Below are 24,901 nucleotides of genomic sequence, written 5' to 3'. Positions count from 1 at the left end.
ATTCTTCCATTTTCGCCGCTCATCCATTTTTGTAATCATCTCATCCGTGATCCATGGTTTACGAGTCCTTTTAGCGTTAACGGTTCCAATAGTGTCTTTTGCCGCTTTAGACAACCCTTTTTTGATACATTCCCATTTTTCTTCAATAGTACTTAGCTCTTTACCGTCCTCCATGATTTTCTCTACCGCCTGTTTGTATTCCTTTCTTTTCAACCCATTTAATGCTTCCACATTCCATTTTCTAACTCGCCGCCCCAGCCTTATCTTTTTAAAACGTACGCTACATTTCATAACAACTAAATTGTGGTCTGAGTCCGCATCCGCTCCCGGGAAGCTGTGGGAATTTATCACACTGTTCCTAAACCTGTGTCTAACCAGGATATAATCTAGCTGATATCTTCCCGAGTCACCTGGCATTTTCCATGTATACCTGCGTCTTTTGTGGTGTCTGAACCAAGTGTTGGTGATAACTAAGCCCTGTCTCCTGCAGAACTCAACTGCTTTCTCCCCGCGGTCATTCCTCGTGCCTAAACCGTAGTCCCCCACCTCATCACCATCTCTTCCTTCGCCTACCGTCGCATTCCAATCCCCCATCACTATCAAATGTTTCCCTGCAGGAACAAATGCAATCATGTCCTCTAACTGATCGTATATCCTATCGACCTCTTCTTCCTTATGGTTGCTCGGTGGCATGTATACCTGGATAATAACTAAGTTCGTCGGTTCTGCTTTTATCTCCACTAGTAGTATTCTATCCGTTACCTGCTCTATGTTGACTACGCTTCTTCCTACCTCTTCATTTAATACTATGGCAACCCCTCGTTGGCTCTCGTCCCCACCGCTGTATATTATTCTATACTTATCACTCCAGTAATCCCCGCTATCTTTCCATCTCACCTCGCATAGACCTAAAATATCTATATTTCCCCTTTCCATCTCTCGCTTAACATTCTCCAATTTCCCCGTCCTCATCATTGTCCTAACATTCCACGTTCCTATTCTAACTAATTTGGTCTTCTTCTCCTGCGTCTTCTGTCCTGCTGCTGCTGGTTTTCCCTTGCAAGGGTTTCGTGGGATGACGACCGCGGAAGCCTTGCCTCCCCCGCTGCCGGGCACGACACACGGCCGATTGGGCCGAGCCCCGTGGTTGCCAGGACTCAAAATATCTCTATTGTCCATCATATTTTTCTCGGGAATGATAATTGAGGTGGTTTCCCGTTGCCTTCCTCAATAGTGTTTTTAACGTGACACCATCACTTACTGGCCGCCCCACTGGGGTCAGACGCCATTGCAGCCGCCTCACTGAGGAACAGACGCTGCGTGGACTACCTTTCGTCTGGCTCCTAACCTTCGACCTATCTGGCATGGGTGACCCTACCAGGAGCAATTTTTATTACTCCCGCCAGTACAGCTCTAGGGGTCATCGGAACGCACAAGCCCTTCCACCACGTCAAGGTTGTAGTCCGGGGAGGGCGAATTGTTATATGAATGTTAAAATTGCGATGTAAAGGTCGAAGGGCTGTTTCCGGAATACTGCAAAATAAATAAATATTCTTCAACATTCCATCGCCAGTGAAAATGCTTCACATCCAACTTTCCTACTTTACTGAAAACCAATACGTTCGCCATTATAGTGCCCAGGTGTCGTTCTCAAAATTTTGCGAAAGAGAATTCGATCACGAGCCATTTGTTGACTTTACTTATTAGAGAACCAGACACTGTACGTGACATTAACATTTCAATTATATATATATATATATATATATATATATATATATATATATATATATATATATATATATATATATATATTGATTGCTATTGCGTTTAAGGCCTGTTTTTTGATGGCCACTTAGTCGAACCACGGCTGCATTTCTTAGCCTTGCCTAAGAAGATCCGACGTGACGTGATCCTGCTTTGTATTATTATGCATTTTTGTTGTAACTGGCAATAGAATAAAACGTAATTTTGTTGAACATCCCTATTGTGGAATCAACCCCTGCCACACACCCCAGCAGTGGCTTGCAGAATATAATGCCGATTTACATGAACAAAATCAAGTGCCACCACTCTTAAAATTAGGAGAATAAACACCTCTCCTCAGTGAATTATTAAGTTGTCCTTATTTTATCCAGTCATACATTTTATTGTTCTTCTTGTAAGCAATAGCAGCTCGACTAGAATTCATCTGGAAATATTTTTTACTTAAATGCCGTAGCTCTTGCAGAGATATTTTTAATACGTGGGTGAATCAAGTGAAACACCTGAAAGTTTAGCGCTAAAATTTCAAAATGGAGTCCCACTCTCCCAATGTTGATTGGCAATAGCGTTAGTGACCATTGTTTTGATGAATGTCCCACTGCTAACGGCGTGGTGCCGAATGGCAACAATAGTGTAGCTTAATAACAAGCAACAATAGGCTTGCTTAAGGGATTGTAGCAATGTAATTCATACAGACAGCGAGGTTAAAGCTAACATCTTAAATTCATTCTTCCAAAGCGTTTTCTCGAATGATGTTGCCACCGCATATCTCCAAGAAACAATACATACTCCACCCATGGAAAAAATAACAGTGGACCAACAAGGAATTCTAAAATTACTTAATGAGATTAAACCCAACAAATCCCCGGGTCCCGAAAATATACCAGCTAGGGTGATAAAACATTTAGCTCCAAACATTGCCCCGTACCTTGAATTTATATTTAACAAATCCCTCACAGAGTGCAAAGTACCTAAGATTTGGAAAACCGCGCAAATAACGCCTATTTTTAAAAGTGGTGACAGGGAGGATCCCAGTAATTACAGACCTATATCTCTCACTTCTATCTGTTGTAAAATATTAGAGCACATAATTGTCAGTTCAATAATGAGACACCTTGACAACATTAACTTTTTAAGTGACAATCAACACGGATTCAGGAAAACCCGCTCCTGCGAAACCCAATTAGGATTATTTACACATGATTTACTTGTATCTGGTGAGAGAGGTAGGCAAGTGGATGCCATCTTCTTAGATTTTCAAAAGGCATTTGATAAGGTCCCACATGGTAAACTCATTCATAAATTAAAGGTCGCGGGTATAAACAAGGGCGCTATAAGTTGGGTTAAAGATTTTCTTTCAGAGCGGGAACAGAGGGTAGTCCTTGATGGCGCTAGTTCCGACAGCGTTCGAGTCACGTCGGGGGTACCTCAGGGAAGTGTGATCGGGCCGTTACTTTTCTTGATTTTTGTTAACGATTTGAACCGCGAAGTGAAAAGTAACATTAGGATGTTTGCGGATGACACGGTGATCTATCGGGAGATATCTGGGGATGAGGATCGTTTTATTCTAGCGCAGGATTTAGATTGCATTACTAAATGGTGTTCTAACTGGGGATTGACTCTAAATTATAATAAATGTTCAGTGGTAAATTTCTTTAAAAGATCAACGGGATTTGCTTACAAATTAGCTGGAGGTGACCTAGCAGTAGTTGATACGGTAAAATACCTAGGTGTCACATTCACTAAAGACTTAACTTGGGGGACTCACATACGTAAAGTCTGCGGTCAAGCAAATAAAAAATTGGGATTCATTAGACGCATTGTCGGCAAAAGTGACTCAAAGGTCAAGGAACGTTGTTACCACGCTCTTGTAAGGCCTCATTTAGAATACGCATGCAGCGTGTGGGACCCGAGTGAAAAAGGTCTCATTCGGGAAATTGAGAAGGTTCAACGCCGGGCAGCCCGTTTTGTAAAAAATTCCTACGATAAAACGCAAAGCGTTACCGAAATGCTCATGGATTTGGGGTGGGAATCATTAGAAGAGAGACGATTCAATGCAAGACTGAAATTATTAAATAAATTCAGATCCGCATGTTTCAGCACCGAGGTCTCGCAGATTATTCGTACTCCTACATACATTGGTCGCTTGGATCATGCATATAAAATTCGGGAAATAGATGCCAGGACTAGCCGACTCAAGGACTCCTTCTTCCCACGGACAATACGGGATAGCAACTGTAGGATTATAGATAGTAAAAATTCCACTTGCCACCCTCAGTGTCTAAAAAATAATTAGTTCTACTTAAATGCATGCTCCTCCACTAACCTTATGTGTTTTGTTATAATAACCCATTCTTTCCGCATGATATCATTCGTGTTCTGTTCATCTGTTTTTAAGTTTCCCTTTCAGTCCCTCTTCCCTCCCGGCGGGGGGAAATTCCTGCTACCTGCAACGTTGGGTCGAATTCCCTTCCTTTTACTGTCTCTTTGGGGGGTTGAGTGTTTTGTGGTGCATTTTCATGTGGTAGTGATGTTTCACATTCTTGCTTGTTGTGTCCTGGCTTGCGTGTTTTAGGATGGCTTTCGTGCTGTATCCTGGGGTGCAGTTTTTTGTTGTTTTGCGGTGTATGTGTTTGCATGAGTATTGGATGGAGGGAGTTTTGCATGAGTGTGTGCGCTGCTGGGGTGTAATTTTCCGTGTTGTTTTTTGCATGTGGTATTTTTCGTTTTTACGGTTGGTGACCTAACACCCCCCGCCACACGCCCTTGCGGCGGCTTGCGGGGTATTATGTAGATGTAGATGTAGTGTAAACACGGCAGCTGAATTTGCAACAGAGGGGCAGCGTATTCTCAATTGTTTGTTAAGTAGATAGGAGGATAAACAATGAAATTCATTATTATATGAAAGTGGTCGATTCATCCCTGTCGCTCCAACAAGTTTACATGTGAGCTATAGGCAGTTCCTAAACAGCATTACTTCTTCGAGAGACATCCCGTGACCTGGTAAGGTACACCAAGTATTGACAACCATTGCCTCAGTAGCAGTTAAAGCCATGGCATTTCTAGAGTAATCGTTAACTTTCAAAGTACTGGAATATTTCTGTTGCACTCCATGGGGTCTTCATATGAAAATAATATCACTGAGAAACCTTTGTATTCAAGAAGTAATGAGCTTAAAATTACTAGAAGTTTCAAAGTTTTTCATTTGACTCTCCTTAGTATTTAAATTACAGGTGTATTAAGAAATATATCGTTGTTAGTAGTTATTATGGTAAGTTGACTGACATCTGAGGTCATTTGCGCCATTTAAGGGGGGTAAATAGGAAATTCATAGGTCATTTGATAGAGGTAGGATTGTCAGGGAGTGAAGGGAGGAAGGGTGTATAGAGAAAGAAACCCGGCGTAAGGCATTAGCCTACTTTATTAAAGAAAAGGATCACACAGTTTAACGTCCCATTCGACGGACGGCGTCTTCAACTTGAAGTGATCTCTACATATGACACCCCGAATTAGGGATCGCGATATCATTGCGAAAAATACTGACACCTCCGGGATTCGAACCCAGGTGGAAGAGGACAGGTAAAGCAGTCACGCTATCCTCAACGGATTATTCGGAGACCTGTATTGAATCAACATTTGATTGAGATGTTTCATGAATATTTTCATTGTCACCCCCTGCCGCTCACCCTACTGAGGTACCGTGCGCGTGAATGAAGACGAGTGAGAGGGAACTTCGCTTTGGGGGCGGGAGGTTGCGTGCGTGTTTTGGGGGCTAGATATATAGAGGGGGGCGGGAGATAAGTGGGGTGTAGCGGGGTGAGGTCAGTCGTGGATCGGATGCCGTCCTCGGGTCTCCTCCATTGCATTCATTCTTGGAATTCTGCCCTCTCAGCCGGCTGACCCAATGCCGTTCGTCACTTTGAGGCTTTTTTGCTGCGGAGAGTGACGTCAACGCATTTGCACGTGAGGGGGGGGTGCAGGGGGAGGAGTGTGGGGAAAAAGGGGTTTGAAGTTATGCAAGCCCTAAGTACGGAGCTGTGGAAAGGTCGGCCGTTGAGCCGGACACGTGATAAGGCACTCTTTTCGCGTCAACAGGTACACCCGCCACCCCAAATCCTTTATCCATGCCGAGTTTTTTTTAACTTCGCCACTTTTTACTGCCCTTTTATTAATGTTAGCAGGTAGTCTCCTAAATAAGAAGTATCTTCACACTTAGATACCGAAATGTACGTGAAACTATGTGTGTGTGTACGTATATATATATATACACACACACACATATTTATTTATTATTTTATTAAGGTAATCTACCGGCTAAAGTAGGTTTTTGGATGGACACACCTAAATAAATAATTTGTGACCCCTAGCAAAACACAACATCCCTATCCTGTTCCTTCCCTTTCCTCGTTTGCCCCACATTCTCCCCTCTATCAGTCTTCAACATCCCACTACCAATCAATACCCCCTTCATCCACTTTTCCTGCCTCCATAGGATTGCTCCCAACAAACCCCTCTCTTCGCCCACCATACCAAGTACTTCCTCATTTGTTTTCTTATCGGTCCATTTCACCTTCTCCATTCTTCGCCACACCCACATTTCAAAAGCCTCCAATCTACGTCTATCCTCCTGCTTCAATGACCACGTTTCCGTGCCGTACATAGCTACGCTCCATATCAAAGTTTTTACGAGTCTTTTCTTAACATCCTTGCCCAACGTCCCCGTCATCAACTCCCTCCTCCTTGTGAAAGCCTCTTTGCCTAGCGCAATTCTTCTCCTTACGTCCCTACTACTTTCACCGTGTAGGTCCAAAACACTTCCGAGATAGGTAAACTCTTTCCCTGCTCTAGTTTTTGCCCTCTTATTTTAATGTTTAGCTTAGCCTTTTTCTTTCTAGAAAATCACATAACCTTTGTTTTATTAATATTGATTCTCATCCCATATTATATATACAGGTATATATATATATATATATATATATATATATATATATATAGATATAGATATAGATATATATATATATATATATATATATATATATATATAGATATATATATATATATAGATATAGATATAGATATATAGATATGTATGTGGCTGGTTTGCTTGTGGGGTGTCAATTGGATAAATCAAGTTAAAGATATAATTCATTTGCGAATTGTCAGTCCTGTATGAATGTTAAGCTAACCTTGTGATTTAGTGACTGCGTTGCATGTTAGCCCTCCCTTTTTAATGGATTCCTTTATTTTTCTTCTTAGTGAAGCCTTTGGGATTAGTTATTAAAAGCATAATACTCTTCAATGGAATAATTTCAGAGTGTTAAAATCATTCGCCTTGACCGAGATTCGAACCCGGATCCCTCAGAAAGTAGCCTTCAGTTTTCGTTTAACGTGTGAAGGGACCCGGATGGTCACTGTATTGACTCACGCAGTGTATCAGTACACCTAGATCTGCAGTGGCTGTAAGGTCGCACCACTTGTCCTTTGTTTGCAATAGCGAGTCAAAATGAACAATAAAATTGAAATTCCCGCCAAATGTGAAGAATTCCGTTGAGTGATAAAGTTTTTATTGTTAAAAATACTTCAAAGCTGCTGACATTCATCATTGGGAAATGACAGAGACATGACATTTTTTTAAAATATGTATAAAAATAGTAGAAACATGTAGTTTTGAGATGAAATTAATAATTTTTTGTATCTATTCCGGTGTATTTTTTATAGCATAACGGAGGTTACTTTCTGGACAGACCACCGAAAAACTTGATGTTGATTCGTTGCTCCGTGATATCGTCAGTTTACATTATCGACAAACAGTAGCAGCAAGGACAACAGAAACTAACATACTGGTACCATACGCACAGCTCGACGATCCGCCAAGCACAGACGGCTCATTGGGTCTCAGGCAACTAGCGCCGCCAGTGGGCAGGGCTATAGTCCGCGTTGCCCCACTTCGCGTATTTATTGGGCAGGCTACGTACACATTCACTAAATCATTGAAGTTTATCCTTCTGTGAAATAATTTCTTCGTGCGTTTGGGTTCGATTTATTGATGATCGCGTATCGTGCGAGGGTAGATTTGCGTGGCAATTGATCACTGAAATCATTCAAGATTTATGTAATTGATTATCAATGCGATGGTCGCTTTTTTTAATTCCACACAAGGTATTCCGTTTCCTCCTAATCTTTTTGTTTCTTCACAGTTCCTTGACCTGAACGTCTTCCAGCCCTTGTTTTTCCTAAGAATTCACTACGACGCCTGTGATTCTTCCCCTCGGATGATTGCTTTTACATCCGATGAAATTTTCTTGTCGCAGGATATGACCGATTACTGCCGCATCTTGTTTTAAATTATTAGCATAAGATGAATAATTGGTGATGTTAGTTGGTTAATTGACAGCGGGTCGACTACTATGCTACCATATTAAGAACGCAAAATACCGTCTTGAAACACTCCACGTTGTTTATTTGGAATTCTATATTTATTGGCATCGTTGCCATGGATAAAACTGGAAGCAATCATAACTAAGTTAAAATATAGGCTTTATTAATTGAGAACCAACTCTGTTTCCATAAATGAAACGAAGAAACCGCATTTCAGGGTAGTTTTTAATAATTTTAATCTCACATCCCTCGATTATTTAAACATGTACGCATAGAAAATTTCTTTTCTGAAAGGCGCCATCTTGTTTATCTGAATTTCCATGTTAGTTACTATTGCTGTCATCAACTAGTTGGGCATTTTTCTCTTTTCCTCAGTCATCTTCAAGCAAAAGTGAATATTGTTTGCATAATATTTTACCAGAAGCGCTTGGATTGGACCACAATGACAGAAGAATTATCCATAACCTCTACAAAGGATCAGGTTACAACAATGCAAACAAAAAATTGAAGAGAAATAGAAGCCAAAGTAAACCAAGGAGTAAGACAAGGTTTCAACCTTTCGCCAGCAATATTCAACGTATACCTGGAAGAGGCATTAAAAGAAACACAAGAATTGGGTATCAAAGGAGTCAAGGTAAATGGAGATGAAATCAACATGCTCCGGTTTGCAGATGACATCGGGCAATAGTGGCGGAAAGGCGAGAGGACCTGCAAGCAACTCTAAGTGCAATGGATCAAGTACTGGGGGATTATAATGTAAACATCAACAAGATGAAAACTGAAATCCTTGTGTGTGCAGAAGAGAGAAGCTGAATGCAGGTATCACAATTTCCGAGGGGTGAAACTAGAACAAGGGGAATCTTTCATCTATCTTGGGCAGCAGCATAACATGGGATGGAAGAAGATCGACCTACAGCAAGCGGAGAATAGCCCAAGCTAAAGACGCATTTATGAAGAAGAAGCAATTACTGAAATTCAATTATGTTCAAACTGGACTAAGACTGGAAACAAGGAAGAACTTCGTCAAGACTTTCGTGTGGAGCAAGGAGCTATATAGTCCCGAGACTTGGAACATTGGAAAAGTGGACCAGCGAAGAATAGAAGCCTTTGAAACATGGTGCTGGAGGAGAATGCTGAAGATTAAATGAACAGCCAAAGTAAGGAACGAGGAAGTACATAGAAGAGCAGAAGAGGATAGGACCATATGGAGAACTCTACGGCAAAGAAGAAATAGATGGACTGGACATACATTAAAGTACAATGGATTGATTAGGGATATAATAGAAGGAAAAATATAAGGGAAGATCCCTCGAGGAAAGCAAAGAGACGTACAGAGGACGAATCAAGATGGACGTAAAACAGAGAAGGTATTAGGGATTCAGGGAATTGACATTAAATAGAGTAGAAATGGGAGGGCTACAATAAACCAATCCTAGGATTTAAATACTGATAATGAATATTTTACGGCATGCATACAAGTAATATGTTATGCTTGGATACGGGTCAACTACGCTGTTTGCCACGAGTACTATATTGATAATCAACGTATCGATCGCATTGGAAATGACTTTCACTTATTTCTTTCGCACTGTAATTGCTGGACGGTATTGTGCCTGTTTGGTTTGTAATCCCTAGAAGTTTTCCAGCAATAGAAAACGCTGACCTGGGGCGTGCATGATACTTAATAATAGTAATTTCAAGTTAATGCGATCGCATTCATTTCCTCGCTTGTTCCCTGTCTTCAAACCGTCGTCCTCTCACGCCTTCCCTCCTCCCTTCCCTCAAACCCTTAACCCACTCCCCTCCGTCCCCCCCACACTCCCTACCCTCATTAGTATTCGCTCTTTCCATTGTGTCCCTTAACCACACAGCCATTCAATTACTGACATTCCCCCCACTGTGCACGAAATTGCGGTTAATGCGAATGTTCTCCATTGTGAAGTCGATGATTACCCACCGTCGGACTCATGCATACATACTTCCTTACCATCCCATTTATTCCAAACGGCTGCTCGGGATTTTTTTCCCCTTGGGGGAGGGTGCGATTTTTTTTGCGAATTTTTCGAAAAAAAAAGGACTTTCTGTAATTGCTGTAGAGCCAGAGCAATACATTTTCCATACGTTAATGGAGATGTAATTAATTTTTTTTTCTTTCCCAGATGGAAAAGTGTTTTTCGTTAGCTGGAGGACATTTATGTCCTTTAACCGTAGCATTAAACATGATATCCGCTTGTAAATGTTCCATTATTTCCCATTAAATACTTTCGCAACTTAATCTGGGAGGTAAGAAGGCTATATATTCATTCCCATTTCTACTTATCTTGATTTCAGTTAGGTATTAGTTGGTATTTAAACAGACTGTTATGATCAGGGATTGGCATCGGTACTTATCTCCATCTAACTCTACATAATACCCCGCAAGTCGCCGCAAGGGCGTGTGGCGACTGGTGATAGGCCACCAGTATAAATATTACATCTCTACACAGGCATTAAATCAAACTTGCATTCGAACAAAGTTATTCACGTGAAAGAAGCTAATTACATGCCAGAATATTTAATTAGATGATTAGTAAATAGTGGGATAATATTCAAATTATGCTGGGCAACTCTGTATTTAAGATGCAGGATATCAGCTTCATATAAGAGGTGTGTCCGAAAAATATCACACCTGTGTTTTTTTTAAATAATTTTTTTATTGTGATGGTGTTTTGCACTACGAATCTACTCCAAGAGGTCAGACGATCAACAAAGAATATTACGTTCAAGTTCTGGAAAGATTGCGTGATACCGTGAGAAGGAAACGACCGCGTCTCTGATCAAGTGGTGACTGGCTTCTTCACCACGATTACGCGCCAGCGCATTCATCAAACCTTGCGAAGCAATTTCCGGCGAAACACAAGATTGTACAGCTTCGTTTATCCCATGCGCCCAGACAGTTAGTGAAATAAAATTTCAGCCCAAATTTCCCGCCAAATACGAATGTAATCAAAGTCGTTTCCATGGTAAATAGCAACATTTGTTTGTTTATGGCGCTCATGTTATTGATTTGAGTTGCTGGTGAGCATTTTTCTGGTGGCTCTTTCAAGGTAATGAATTTGGATGTTATCCGTCTATACTCTACGTCTTAGTATTTCTAAGATTTCACGGGAAATACGGAAATAATGGTTTTAAATTCTTACGTTCTTTGCTTTTTTATTCATCGTGTCCGATACGAATGTATTGCATTGAATTTTTTGTCGTTCGGACAAATTTTCTCCTGGAGGCTTGTGATACCTTGTGATGTGTGTCGTAATTTAATTTAAATCTAACTAATCAACTTGAGTTGTAATGTAATCCAAATATTTTTTTCTTTTTCTTTCCAGTCGTCTATTGTGATTACACTGCATCTGGGCGTTCCTTGCAGTTCATTGAGGATTACATCCGACAAGAAGTGCTGCCAACATATGGCAACACCCACACAACTACTTCTACGACCTCTGCTCAGACAACTCTGTTCAGGTTTGTGTCTAGGGTTCTTATTGTTTGCCTCCGAAACTGGTCGGCAGTGTGGAAGAAAGTTATAAACTATCTTCGTGGAATATACTGGTGCCATCTGTGGAATGTTCTCTTGGAAGTAAGAATTTGAGTATGCCCGGAAATTACTCGTCAGTCGCATGATACGAGGTCTGTAAATTAAGTAATGAGATTGATTTTTTTACATTTTTTCAGTCAAATTGAATTAAAATTCTTTATTGTCAATATAACCCTCAAAATAACTTCCTTCTGAAACCATAGAGCGCTGGAGACGGTTCTTCCACTCCTCACAGCAGTGCTGGAAGTCCGATACTACTGGAATATCTTTCAGCTGGTCGGTTACAGCCGTTTGAATGTTTTCGACTGTCCCGAAATGAGTTCCCTTGAGGTGATATTTCAACTTCGGGAAGACAAAAGTCACAAGGACACAAATCAGGCCAATAAGGAGGGAGCCACAGTTTTTTACTTTTTTAGTACTTTTTTTTAGAGTTTTTACTGGCCAAAAACTACTGGTCCTTTTGGTCTTGCGAAAGGTTTTTTGGAGCAATTTTTGCGCTGATATTTCTCATCGCCAATTCATTGGTCAAAATCTGATGAGCGTTGGTGTGAGTCAATTTCAACTATTCCCCGATCATTCTTAACGTCAACCGACGATCTGAACGCACAAGATCCCGGATTCTGTCGACATTTTCATCGGTTCTTAAAGATGAAGGCCTTCCGCTTCGTGGTTCTTCTTCAATTGACTCTCTTTCCTCTGAAAATGCCTTAAACCACCGAAAAACCGGGGCTCTTGACAAAACAAAATCTCCGTAGGCTTTCTAAAGTCTAGCAAGAGTTTCCGTTGCACTGTGCCCAAGTCTGAAGAAGCAAAACCTGATCGATGACACCGATGCTCGAAATTGATGTCACTCATTTTTAGATCAAAATAGAAAAAAACTTTCTCAAAAAAAATCGCTATGGACAACTGAATGACTCGAGCGAGTTCAAACCCGTACTAAAGGTGGATCACATGTTCCCCTGCCGCCCCTCCCAAGCCCAGCGCCTCCAGTGTTGCCGGATCGAACGCTACGTCGCCAGTCCCATTACTATATTTACCGACCTCCTACATCTCCCATAAGTATTGGTCTGCATCATTAATTTGAAGTGAAGCTTTTGAATGTTTTGTGTCAAGTTCTTGTATTTATGGTTGTACGTAGGCTGCCAAAATAGATGTTTATTACTCACCTATCCCCTCAAATTTTGCAAGTGACCTCAGCTGTCAATCGCCAATAATTCCCATGCTTAATCAGCTGTATAGTTGAAATCATGTTACACCAATACATGAGGGAGTGCAATCCGTAATTTTTTCTTATAAATTACTCTTTAGTTGTTAAGTGTGCCCAGGAAATATGTGGTTTCAACTGCATGTACAATATACGAATTACATTAGGTTTTTTTCAGCAGTAGTCTATCGGGTTAGATTAGATTTTTTGTACCCTGGCTCTGCACATTATTTTATTCTTAAACCTGACTAATTAAGAAGGAAATATCCCTAAACCATAAAGAATCCTTAGTCCATATTGAAATAACACAATCTCTAGTTCTGCATACTTCCTACTTTCCTTAATTTCATCCGAAATCCAACATAGTATTACTGTTATTCAGAGTATCCAAGCGTTAGAAGTAGGTTTTTGATGGATCCACTATCTAGTAAATGATACCTTTCTAAACTCCATTTTAGACTTTAATTAAAGACTTTAATTAAAGAATTTTAGACTTTAATTAATTATTAATTAAGACACTTAAAGATTACTTTAAAAACCTGCATTTAACTAAGTCATTGTTTAATACATCCATGATTACACCATTTATTCTGTCCGACATGCAAATTTTTTTCCTGTCTCTACCTCGTCTACTCAAAATTCTCCCCTCAATTACAGTCTTCAACATCCCCCTGCCGGTCAATACCCCCTTCATCCACTTTTCCTGCCTCCATAGGATTGCTCCCAACAAGCCCCTCTCTTTGCCCACCATACCAAGTACTTCCTCGTTTGTTTTCTTCTCTATCCATTTCACCTTCTCCATTCTTCTCCACACCCACATTTCAAAATCCTCCAGTCTACATTTTTATTTTTCTACGTTTGTTTTATTTGTCTACGTTTCTATCCTCCTGCTTCAATGACCACGTTTCCGCGCCGTACATAGCTGTACTCCATATCATAAGCAAAGCGTGTAGTCATCCGGTTTCTTTGCTTGACTAATTTAAATGTTACGAGCATTTTCTTAACATCTTTACTCAACGTCTCTGTCATCAATTTTCTCCTCTTTGAGAAATTTTCTTTGCCTATCGTAATTCTTCCCCTAATGAACATTATAAATAGAAATTTAATTACTGCGGAATATTCCTGTTTAAACGAGTTGAATTCATCCAACTTCAACTTGGATTAGTTCTTTAATTTCTTTTCCCAGCTCTTTCCTGGGTTTTAGACTTGTCATCTCCTTTCACAGGACGTGGTAGTGTAGTGGGTAGAGAGCTCTGTGGCACTTACCGGAAATGCGCCCTGGTTTGAATCCTGGGTTGCCTCTGGACACCATCAGTTTCACCGAAGCACTGTGATTTTGCGGGTACCAAATCATCCTTCGAAATCATATCCGGGAATGAGGTCCCCCTTATTACCCTGTTAATGTGTGATTTTACGAGGATGGATAGGGGTTTAGTACTTGATGAATCTCTACCTTAACTTATCTAACCAACCCACCGCGTTGATTACCGTTGTATATCCTTAAATGGAGGCATCACATAAGGCGGACAGGTCGATCCCCAATTTGGAGAGCCCGTTTTCATCTAGTTTTAGATGTATATCGAATCGGTTGCAATTGAATCGATTCTTAGTCAGCGGGATTACATGGAGGAAAAAATGCTCGTTTCACATGGTGGCTGTTACAACTTCATTCTATTCATCGTGATTAGTATCAACTGTTTTTGATAACCGTTCCAAGTATTCTTCTGCTTGTCTACAACGCTATTCACATGAACTCATGAAAGAACTCTTCAATTCCTGTATTTTTTTTCGCTTACTGAACTAAAGTTATCGTACTGACTAGAACCAAATTAGTCCTAAATGAGTCCTGTTTTAGTTGTGCATAATTAGTTCGGTCCCAATTGACTTGTTTTTGTTCAACTCTTGAGATCAACTCGTATTGAAAGAAAAAATGTATTTTTTCCATGTTTTTTGTGATACAGTAGCTAAGTGGACAGAGCATTCAGCCAAGGTTCCAGGTTTCAAGTCCTTGGTGATGCCTTGCAATAATCTCATCTGAAATCCAAGCGGTTAGGTGTTCTTGGTTGCTATAACTTAAGTGTAATCCTTATTGTGACAAATGTGGAAGGAAACTCGCCCTCTTAAACTGACGTCTGACAATTTTAATAATGTATCATCAAACTGAAGGTTAACTTTGACTTCCAGTCAATCCTGAAATTTAGTTTTATGATTGCTAGTTATATTCAAAAGTGACCAATGCTCAATTTTTGACTGACAGTGTTACTATGGTTGCAATGTTTGTATTCAATGATGAGCAATATTATTTGTTTGTGAAGTTAGGCTTGTTGGTAATCTCCAAGTTAAGTTAGAATTCACATAACCTAACAATTACATTGAATGAGACGTTATAAAATGGTGTCTGAATGTGTTAATCTTTACTTTGAAATGGAATCAACCAACCAACCGTTTGTTTGACTTATGTGAATGAGGGCATTAGCTTGTCTTCAGGAATGTTTAAATAGAAACCAATCAAGGGTTGGGGCATCGTAAGATTGGAATAAATGTTAAACCCAAAACCTTTCCAATTGTGTTTGACCTTGCAGAATGTTGGCAACTGTCTCAGTTTTGCAATCTGACGACTGTTTTGAGGAAACAAGATTTTTTTTAGACAATTAGCGAAGATGAGAATTGTATCAAAAGGAATAGCACTCCACTTGGGTAAAATTTTGTGAGGTGTTTTGGGGAATAACATTATATAAGTTTTTTAATTTAACTCTTACAGATGTTATTATAGACTGTTGTAATTCTCATTCGAAGTTTACTGAAATAAAGCATGCTCTTTTAAATTTGAAATTTCAAAGAAAATAATCCAAAAAAATCCAATTTTAAGTGGCAGCTTTTCAAAATGTATGATGCATCTGCCCAGCTGTCAAGGTATAAATCATAATGTACGTTAGTGAATGATATGATATCTAGAGAAAGAATACAGACAGTTTAATTATCGCTCATCTGTGAAGTGAATGAATTCTAATCTTAATTCTGAGTAAAAATTGTACTTCCATCGGAGTGTGATGGAACGTTTTTTATTTCAAATAATTGAATTTTTTTAGCATCAAAATTTTTCAGAAAATTATGTCCAAATTGGCCCTAGCATGTGTTGTGTAGATATTCTTGTCATTATTTAATAAGCATCTATAACCTTAATTTTGTCCTTGTTCCTGAAGAGAATGCAAAAAAGCTGATGTCGACCGAGTGTTTATGTATGTACTAGATCAGCCATGCTTAGACCTTGTTCCTGATATTCCATGATTTAACTTTTTATTTCTACTGTTACTTTAATTCTCCTATGACTTTTTCCTTATGAATTTTTATTCAGGGTAATTTTTTAAAACTACTCACAAAATATTATCAAACTTAGTGTAAAAAAATCTCTAATATTTGCTTGAACACAAGTTTGGAGTTTGGAAAAAGTACTTGATCACTAGTGACACCAAGAAGCTAACGAAAGGAGTGATAAATGCAAACTGAAGTGGCAGACATGCAATAATTCTGGAAATTCTCCTCTCATCGTCACTCTTTATGCAAAATGTTGCTCGCTAAGTGGGTCATTTTCAGGAGCAAATCTTTTGCTTGTCATGCAAATTACCCCCTGTCCAAGGTGCTTGTTAAGCAAGGTTCCGCTGTGCTATTTCCCTAATTTAATGAAAGTTCACACATCCAAGACCATGGATTCCTTGTATTTTATCCTGTATAACGTAGGTAGGTGTCAGCACTAATCCAGTAATTTCTCTCCCGCTTCCCTCCAGGCATGAGGCGAGAGACATATTCCGCAATGCCACAAATGCATCCGAGCACGATGCGGTGATATTTGCGGGTAGTGGATGCACTGGCGCCATCCACAAACTCATCCAGGCATTAGATCTGCCTTCTTTGTTTCAAAATGCTGCGGCAACGGGCTGTGCCGATCCTACCTTGCCGGCGGTCATCGTTTTTGTGGGCCCATGGGAACACCATTCGAATCTTCTCCCTTGGAGGGAGCTCGGAGCAAAGGTTTGTGAAAAGAAAAGTTCTTTAAGAAAAGATCTGCAAACTCATGTGAAATTAAGAGCTATCATTTCAGATCTTTATCAGTCCCCTCATTATTTCATTTTAGTCTAATATTATCTCTACCCATGGATTTGTACCAAAAACATAAAAATTCCTGTTATCATTGCCATTATGTAAGTGTGCATATGTATATTATTATTATTATCATATTCTACCAGTCTTAATTCGTGGGTATTCTCCTGGTTAAGGGAGGTATTTGATGGACATAGGCAACAGAATAATTAATTGATAATTCCTTTGTGGAGATCAGTATGGTATGGTGGCTACCATACTGGCTTCCCACCCAGAGGGCCCAGGTTCAAATCCTGGAGGAAGCAGATTTTTTTCAGTGGTATATCAATCCCTACTTGAGGTGCTTTGTGGAGAGCACTTTGAGTGGGTACGCCATCCGTCAGACGGGACGTTAAACTGCGGACCCCTTGGCACCTAACATTAAGATTTGCCTAATGCCAACATCGGGTTGCTCTCCACCCTTCCTCCTTTCCCATCCAACCCTGATGGTCCAAATGAGTTCTGCTGTCGGTTGCCTCCCCTAAATCTATTACTACTATAAAAGTCTTAACAAGATTCTTCTAAATAGAGGAAGATTATACTTGATTAAATTGGAAATGGTAAATTTCTGTTCCATTCCTATATGTCAAATGGCTTTACCAAATCTCTTACAGTCAAACTTTCTCAAGAAACAATATTTTTTTCATTATTGCAGCAATTTTTTTCATATGTTAAGGAGTAATATCTTTGTAGATGTTTTTTTATCGCAGTATATTTGGCTTGCTAGGTAACAGATTGGTCAATAGATGTTTTCTCAGGTTGATTTTGAACCTTATTTTTTTCCTGTGTGTGCATTTGCAATTCTCAGATAGTCCGAATAGCAGAATCAAAAGAGGGTCATTTAGATCTTGACAACCTGGAGCATCAGCTACAGGCACATCACGGTCTGGGACGTTGTCTCATTGGATGCTTTTCTGCTGCCTCAAATGTGACTGGCGTGGTAGCGGATGATGTTGCCACGACGATCCTGCTGCACCAATATGGCGCCCTTGCTTTTTGGGATTATGCTGCTGCTGGTAAGTTTCTCTCACTTAATCATTTTTATTGTGATGAACCGTAATTTATAACCTGCTTGTAATTTAAGATGCATTTGAGTATGGGGAGATCATTTTTTAACAATTAATCATGTGCAATTAATAATTAATCAGTGACAATCAATGTATAATTGAGATTTATCAATGTGTAATCAAAAATTATTAATCAGTGTATAATGAAACAATATGTAAATTTAAATCAATTGATTGCATTTTTAAGTTGTTGATCAATGGAAATTGCAATAATGGCATTCTTTTTTAATATATGACTTAATCAAAAGTAACGTTTATCAATGGTACATGCAGTCAAATATTCGATTTCTACATCTACATGTCCACAAATACCAAAAGGTGTGTTCTATAGGGTTCATTCACCAGGTGGAAATGTTAAGAGATAAAGGGAGAGGTAGGGTGTTTAAAGCTTGAGGAGGGTGGAGGGAGAAATATATTCCCTTAAAATTCCTGAAGAGGGTGTGTACATGGGGGTTCGCACTTTTATTTTTATTCATGTTACCAAAAAAAACTCAGCCTTAAACAAGTGTTAATGTGACACATTACAGAAGTTTTTAGTTGTAGTTTATGTGATGTTCATTGATTAAAATTGCTGTCGTGTGCTTCATTTTGAATATGACTTAATTCAATTAAATATTTGTCAATTTTAAATCCAATGATACATCAGATTTTTGCAGTGTTGATCAACAAAAATTTCAATCATTGTATTCATTATGAATGTGGCTTAATCAAATTGATATTTGTGAGTATTACATAGCTGATCTGTAAAAATTTTTGCTATTAATTTTTTGGTGATACATAGATAGCTAAACTTTGGTAAAAATTTGTTTCAATGCAAAATTGATTAAATTATAGCTAAGCAACAGTACAGTTTACCTTTTGTATTTCTTATCCTTTTACTCTGCTAAATTGATAATTAATTAAATTTTCAGCCCCATACGTCAAGCTGGATATGAATCCAGTTATCCCGGGGGTTGAAGAAAGATCTGTTTATAAAGATGCAATGTTCTTCTCAGTTCACAAATTTATTGGAGGCGTCCAAACACCAGGTGAGCTTAGAAAAATGATAGCCAATCACAGATTACATCGTTCCTCAAATGATGCCTTATTTAAATCCTGATGTATTACTTTCTGCATTTTTTAATGGTGTCATTTTTTAACGTCCTAAGATAAGGAGAGCATTTAATGATGTGCTCTTGAGACTTAATTCAGAACTGACAAAAGTTTTTCTTTTGACTCCGATTAGGACATTGGGAGAATAGTATTGAAATCACTTTCTGATACAATTTAAATCTTAAAATGCATGGTTTTTTTTTAGGAATTTTAATTTCTTAAATGAAGAAAGTGGATGGATAAAAGGGTGTCAATTGTCCTCATGATTTGAATCTTGAATTGTATTTGCCTTCCTTTTTAGGCTATCGGTCATAACAACTTGATTTTTTTAAATTTTTTGTCCTTATTGTCTTTTCCTTGTTGATTTTATTCCGAGAGATTTCTTTTATTTTCAGGGGTGCTCATTGCAAAAAAGGCATTGTTTAAAAATTCTGTTCCGAATGGTTGCGGCGGTGGATCGGTCTTCTTTGTCTCCCGTGATAGTCATCGTTACCTCAAGGCAAGTTTTAATCCACAAGTGGTTATAACCCTTTATATCAACCCCATGTGCCTGTATCAATAATTTCGTTGCATGTTCACAAAGCTGATCAATGTTGATTTCATTTTTAGTGCATGTCCATGTGATTTCATTTGTGGCATTATTCTTGACTGTTCCGAAGTGTCGTTTGGCATCAGATTGTATCTGTAAAACTAGGTATTATTTTTTTATGGGAAAGCACAATTATCAAGGGAATATGTGAAACCAGATGAAAGCAAGTGAAGAGGTTAAGTAAACATGAGATATATGCTTAAAGGTTGACTTGGCTTTCAAAAACTGAAAAAGTTTTTTTTTTTAAATATGAGCTTGGATGAAATGAATCCAGATATGTCTATCCCACATAAATTGATAAATTTCTTCCAAGACCTTCTAGTGCCTAAAGGAACTGGGAACAAATGATTCTCTCCCTTGTTTACTCTATGATTATATCATAAATTAAGTTTCTATGAAGCTTAAGTACCTACGTTCAAATATGGGTAATGTATTTCAATGCAACAATTTCAGAGTGTAAAAATCATTCACCTTGACAGGGATACGAACCCAGATCCCTCACAATGTCCGGTCGAGTGCTTTAGCCAGTTCAAGGCAAGTGATTTTTACACTCTGAAATTGTTGCATTGAAATGCCTCTTAACTTATGACACCCTTACATTTCATTACTCCAATAAAAAGTCACTGTTGTGGTATCTCCCACAATTTCTATGGAGTGGGCTCATATTTCCTGCATAAAAGTGTTTTGTATCTATTGTTAAACCCTGCGTAGGAAAGTAAATAATCCATCCAGCATAATTTATTGCAATTTATTTCATTTTACATGTATTTTTGTATATTTTTTTTGGTAGTCTATCATTTAGGGTAGGTTTTGGATGGACGAAGACTAAACACCCTTACATTTCATATCCTCTCCTTACAAGACACAACTTGATACCCTTACTGCATCTTCATCCTGTTAAATTCTACGAATCCTTCATTCTGTCCAACATATCTATCCTTTTCCTACCCCTACTTTGCCTGCCTAATGTTCTCTTTAAAACAGTCTTCAACATTCCTTCCCCGATCAAAATATTCTGCATTCATCTTTCTTCTTCCTCCTTTGGATGTCTCCCAATAATCTTCTCTTCTCTCCTTTCACCATGTCCTTTTGACCTTTTTTGCTATAAATTCTGTTCATTTTACATTTCCAATCCTATCAATGCTAAAAAGTATGTGCTGCAATTTAATTGTCTGTTTTTTAAGGCTCTGATTTTACATCCAGCTGAAAAGGAAATAAATAATTTTGAGGTTGGAAAAGATATTTTTCAGTACCAATCCCTTACTCAGCCCTTGTTATCTGACAGTGGCATTTTGGGCTTAAATCCGGACAAGCACGCATTTTCTCAAATGAGATTCCCTTGCCGGGTTTGCAAAACCTTCCCCCAGACTTCTCTGAAGCATTATACTTCGCCACAATATCGTAAAGAACTGTTCTGACGTTCAACACGAAGAATCAAACTATTATTCGAAATATAACACCCAGCACGAACACTTTCGATAATAGCGGCTCTTCGATCGTACTCCACCCTTGTAACATCTCGGCCATTTTGAGGTTATCACTGTTTACTAGATGCCTATAGGTAATAAGCGCCCTCAAAAATTGAACTATTTCGAAATATAATGCCCAGCGCCAACACTTTTGATTTTAGGGACTCTTTTATTGTACTCCAAACTTGAGTGTAACATCTTGGCCATTTTGAGGTTATGACTGTTTACTAGATGCCTATAGATTTCAAGAGAGCAAATCACGACCTCCAGTGGAACTACGCTAAGGCGGGAAATTCAAATTGAAATTTGTCCGGATTTAAGCATTGCACCCTGTATATATCAGACAGTTTGGTGTGGAATTAGCTTTTTATGTTTTGTAACAATTGTTTTTTTTCAATTCTTAGGACACGGAACTAAGGGAAGAGGGTGGAACAGGTGCAGTGGTGGAGTCTGTGCGAGCTGGTCTTGTAATGCAGCTGAAGGAATCTGTCACTTCAAAAGTGATCATGTCTCATGAGGAAAAGATCACGAGGTATTTGTTGAAGAGAAGCATTTTATTTGGAATTGAAATGCATCTCATGTATAACTTTCTACGTGTTAAGAACAATGCTTAATTATATGACAGTATAAAAACAGAAACCCTAATATAATCTTGTTCAGAATGCACACATAGTCCTCATTTTACTCCAGGGTTGGATTCTGAGAAGAATGCATGCATTTGGAATCAGGGCAAAATGCAAATGAATACATTGTGCATAACTAAAATTAATGGTTTTAGGCTTCACTTTATGGAACTTATATATTCCCTTCAAATTGAAAAAGGAACCAGAAATCTCTGAAGATGCTCCATCACAATTAAATGATTGGTGCCAATTTAATATTGTGTGTAAAAGTTTGTTGTTCCTTCCTACATTGTACAAGTTGTTTAATTTTGTGATAAATACTTTGTATAACATTGAAATAAATATAGCAAACATTATCATTAAATAAGGGTACATGATAGTCCAGTGAGTGGAGCATGGGATGACTAATCAGAGGGTGTGGATTCGTTCCCAAGGTGATGCCTCTGGAAGCCCTAAACTTCACCCACTTTGTGTAACGTTTCATGTAAATACCAGATCTTCCTGGGAAACCAATCTTGGCACAGGGTATTAAGGATTGGGCCCCTAATTACCCTGTCAATGTGTGAATGTTAAATTGATTTATTAATATACGGATGGGAATAACCCTTTCACAAAAAGATAGGCAAAAATGTACATTATTTCCACAATTATGAAAAATATTCACGTACGGGTAGAAATTACATAAAGTTATATACGAGTCATTGAGAACTAAAATATAATTTAGAATTCAAGAAGAATTTTAATTTTCAATTCATTAAAGACATTTTCAGATGATATACAGCTATGCATGAATACCTATTTAGGATAATTAGTGTTGACAAAATATCAATATTAAATAATTATACAAATTAAAAAAATGAAAAGAGAATATGAGAAATGTAGAATTTTTCGCAGGCCAGATGATGATACAAAATGATAAATTTCGGTAGTAGTCAATAAATAGATCTTGTGGCATATGTTAAGAAAATTTACCAAATTGGCATTAGGAACAACTTATTGACATGTAAAGATATCCACACAACAGTATTAGTATTCAAAAATTCATCAGGTATTTTTAATAACAGCTTTTTAAGGGATCTTAGGCGAGCGAGAATTAGTTCAATGCAATCACAGCTGTTGGCATCTCTCATTATCTGGCTTATAGGCAAGTAGTAAGGGTAATTTTTATGCATGCTATTTAATTTCAAAGAGTGCTTCATACCTTGTGTAATGTGAAGGTACTGTGAAAGATATTGCTTTTATGAGTTTTAAAGAATCCATCTTGTTATGCAGTAATTTATGAAGAAAAGTTATGTCATTAATTTTTCTATGTTAATGCGAGGAGGGAAGATTTAGTAGAGATAACATTTCATGGTAACTAAAAAGATCTTTGTGAAAATTGAATTTGAATACAATTTTATGCACAAATTTTCCTTGAACATGTTTGATTCTATCGATATGAAGTCTGTAGTAAAGTGACCTAACAGTAAAGCAGTATTCACAGAGTGACCTAACTAATGAGATGACAGAATATTAAATGGCTCTATATGATAGATGAATTTCAGTCATTAGTAATCACTTAGTAATATATGACCTCTATCCTCAGCTATCAAACCAAACTTCGGGTTGATAACTCTGATTTTTTTTATTATTAAATGATACAGCCATCACTGCCATAGTAATTTATTTATTTTATTTATTTATTTATTTATTTATCGACTTAATTGGGCGAGGTTGAGACTAATAGTCCCTTCTTCCACCTAACCCTTACATTACAGACAATATATTGCAGACAATCACATACAACCAAGCCCTAGATGGAGGGAAATCCACCTAGGCAGGAATCGAACCCGCGACCTTTGGGTTGGTAGGCGATGATGTTACCCCACCGCCACAGAGGCCGGCTAGTCATATAGTAATCTATGCAAAGATCCATTTAATAATAGGTGAAGGATGCAGCTCTCCTAGTACTGAGCCCAGTATGAAATGTGAAATCCAAAAGATTAGAATGGGGACCAGTTCCTTTCCCTATACAGATTGTAGTTTTTGCAGGGATATCTGGTACACAAAATAATCACCCAACTTTGGTGAAGCAGAGGGTGCTTAGAGGTTCTCCGAGGAATGGAACCAGTCCCAGTAGTTCAATGCCCCAACGGCTGCACTATCACATCCCACGTTAAGTCATATATGTGATTGTTGTTGATGAAAAACTAGGATTATCAGGCTTAATTGAGTATGTGTGAACCTTGCTTCCCTGAACTCAGTGTTGGCATTCGTGTGCATGTTGTACTTTTATGAAAGATTAAATTTCCAATGATCGCTGTGTTAAAGACGAAACAATCATTTATTCAAGAGTGAAACAGTTCACGCTCACATGTATTTGTAAAATTTTAACATTCTGAATCTTTCCATCCCTTGTCAAGGATGTTTCTGGCTCACATAAGGACCATCCCAGAACTGCACTTGCTCGGCCCGACATACTCAGACAATACCCTCTGCCGCTCTGCTTGCGGATCCCCATCTCCATGTCTGTCGCCTGCAAGGGGACGCCCCGCATCTCCCTCTCCGTTTGTTCGCTCGTCAACGTCTCGTCACCTCCCAATCTTCTCATTTGTCGTGAGGCACCCACGGGGCTCATTCCTCCACCACAACTTTGTTTGCGCAGTGCTGAACGATGTGTTCGGGGTTCAGGCCAGAGGTGGATGTGCATGTGCGGGGCCCTATGCGCAAGACCTCTTGGGAATCGACGAGAGGCTGGCAGCTGATTATGAGGCGGTGCTGTTGGAAGACTGGTAAAACAACATGCCACTTTGCTGAGATTCGTTCAAATCTGCCAAATATAGGGAAACGATTGGATCAATGATTGTTGGTATTCAAATTCATGGATGGATGTGGTTCAAGTAGCGCAAACTTCTCTTCAAAGACTGAATACTCAACCAAATTCCCTGTTACTGCTAATTAATTAACCTCCAGTTAATACAATGATTGGCTATTTTTGAATGAATTCAAAAAATTTTTGTGTTATCTACAT

The 24,901-nt window shown here is 38.7% G+C and overlaps 1 protein-coding gene across 1 annotated transcript in view; it reads left to right on the top strand.

The window, feature by feature from the left end:
* LOC139691565 (uncharacterized) overlaps positions 1-24,901 on the top strand; it is a 419,909-nt gene that overhangs the window by 378,083 nt on the left and 16,925 nt on the right. The window contains exons 2-8 of the mRNA XM_071589440.1: positions 11,502-11,637; positions 16,700-16,943; positions 17,860-18,067; positions 19,030-19,146; positions 19,606-19,709; positions 21,673-21,800; positions 24,294-24,662. Coding sequence (XP_071445541.1) covers positions 11,502-11,637; positions 16,700-16,943; positions 17,860-18,067; positions 19,030-19,146; positions 19,606-19,709; positions 21,673-21,800; positions 24,294-24,662 — 1,306 coding nt within the window. The remainder of the gene's footprint in view (positions 1-11,501; positions 11,638-16,699; positions 16,944-17,859; positions 18,068-19,029; positions 19,147-19,605; positions 19,710-21,672; positions 21,801-24,293; positions 24,663-24,901) is intronic.

The sequence above is a fragment of the Hetaerina americana genome, unplaced genomic scaffold (genome assembly GCF_022747635.1).
Source record: "Hetaerina americana unplaced genomic scaffold, ioHetAmer1.1.p SCAF_38, whole genome shotgun sequence".
In the NCBI taxonomy this organism is placed as follows: domain Eukaryota; kingdom Metazoa; phylum Arthropoda; class Insecta; order Odonata; family Calopterygidae; genus Hetaerina; species Hetaerina americana.
Note: the sequence above shows the minus strand (reverse complement) of the source record. Positions and strands in the feature narration are given on the sequence as shown.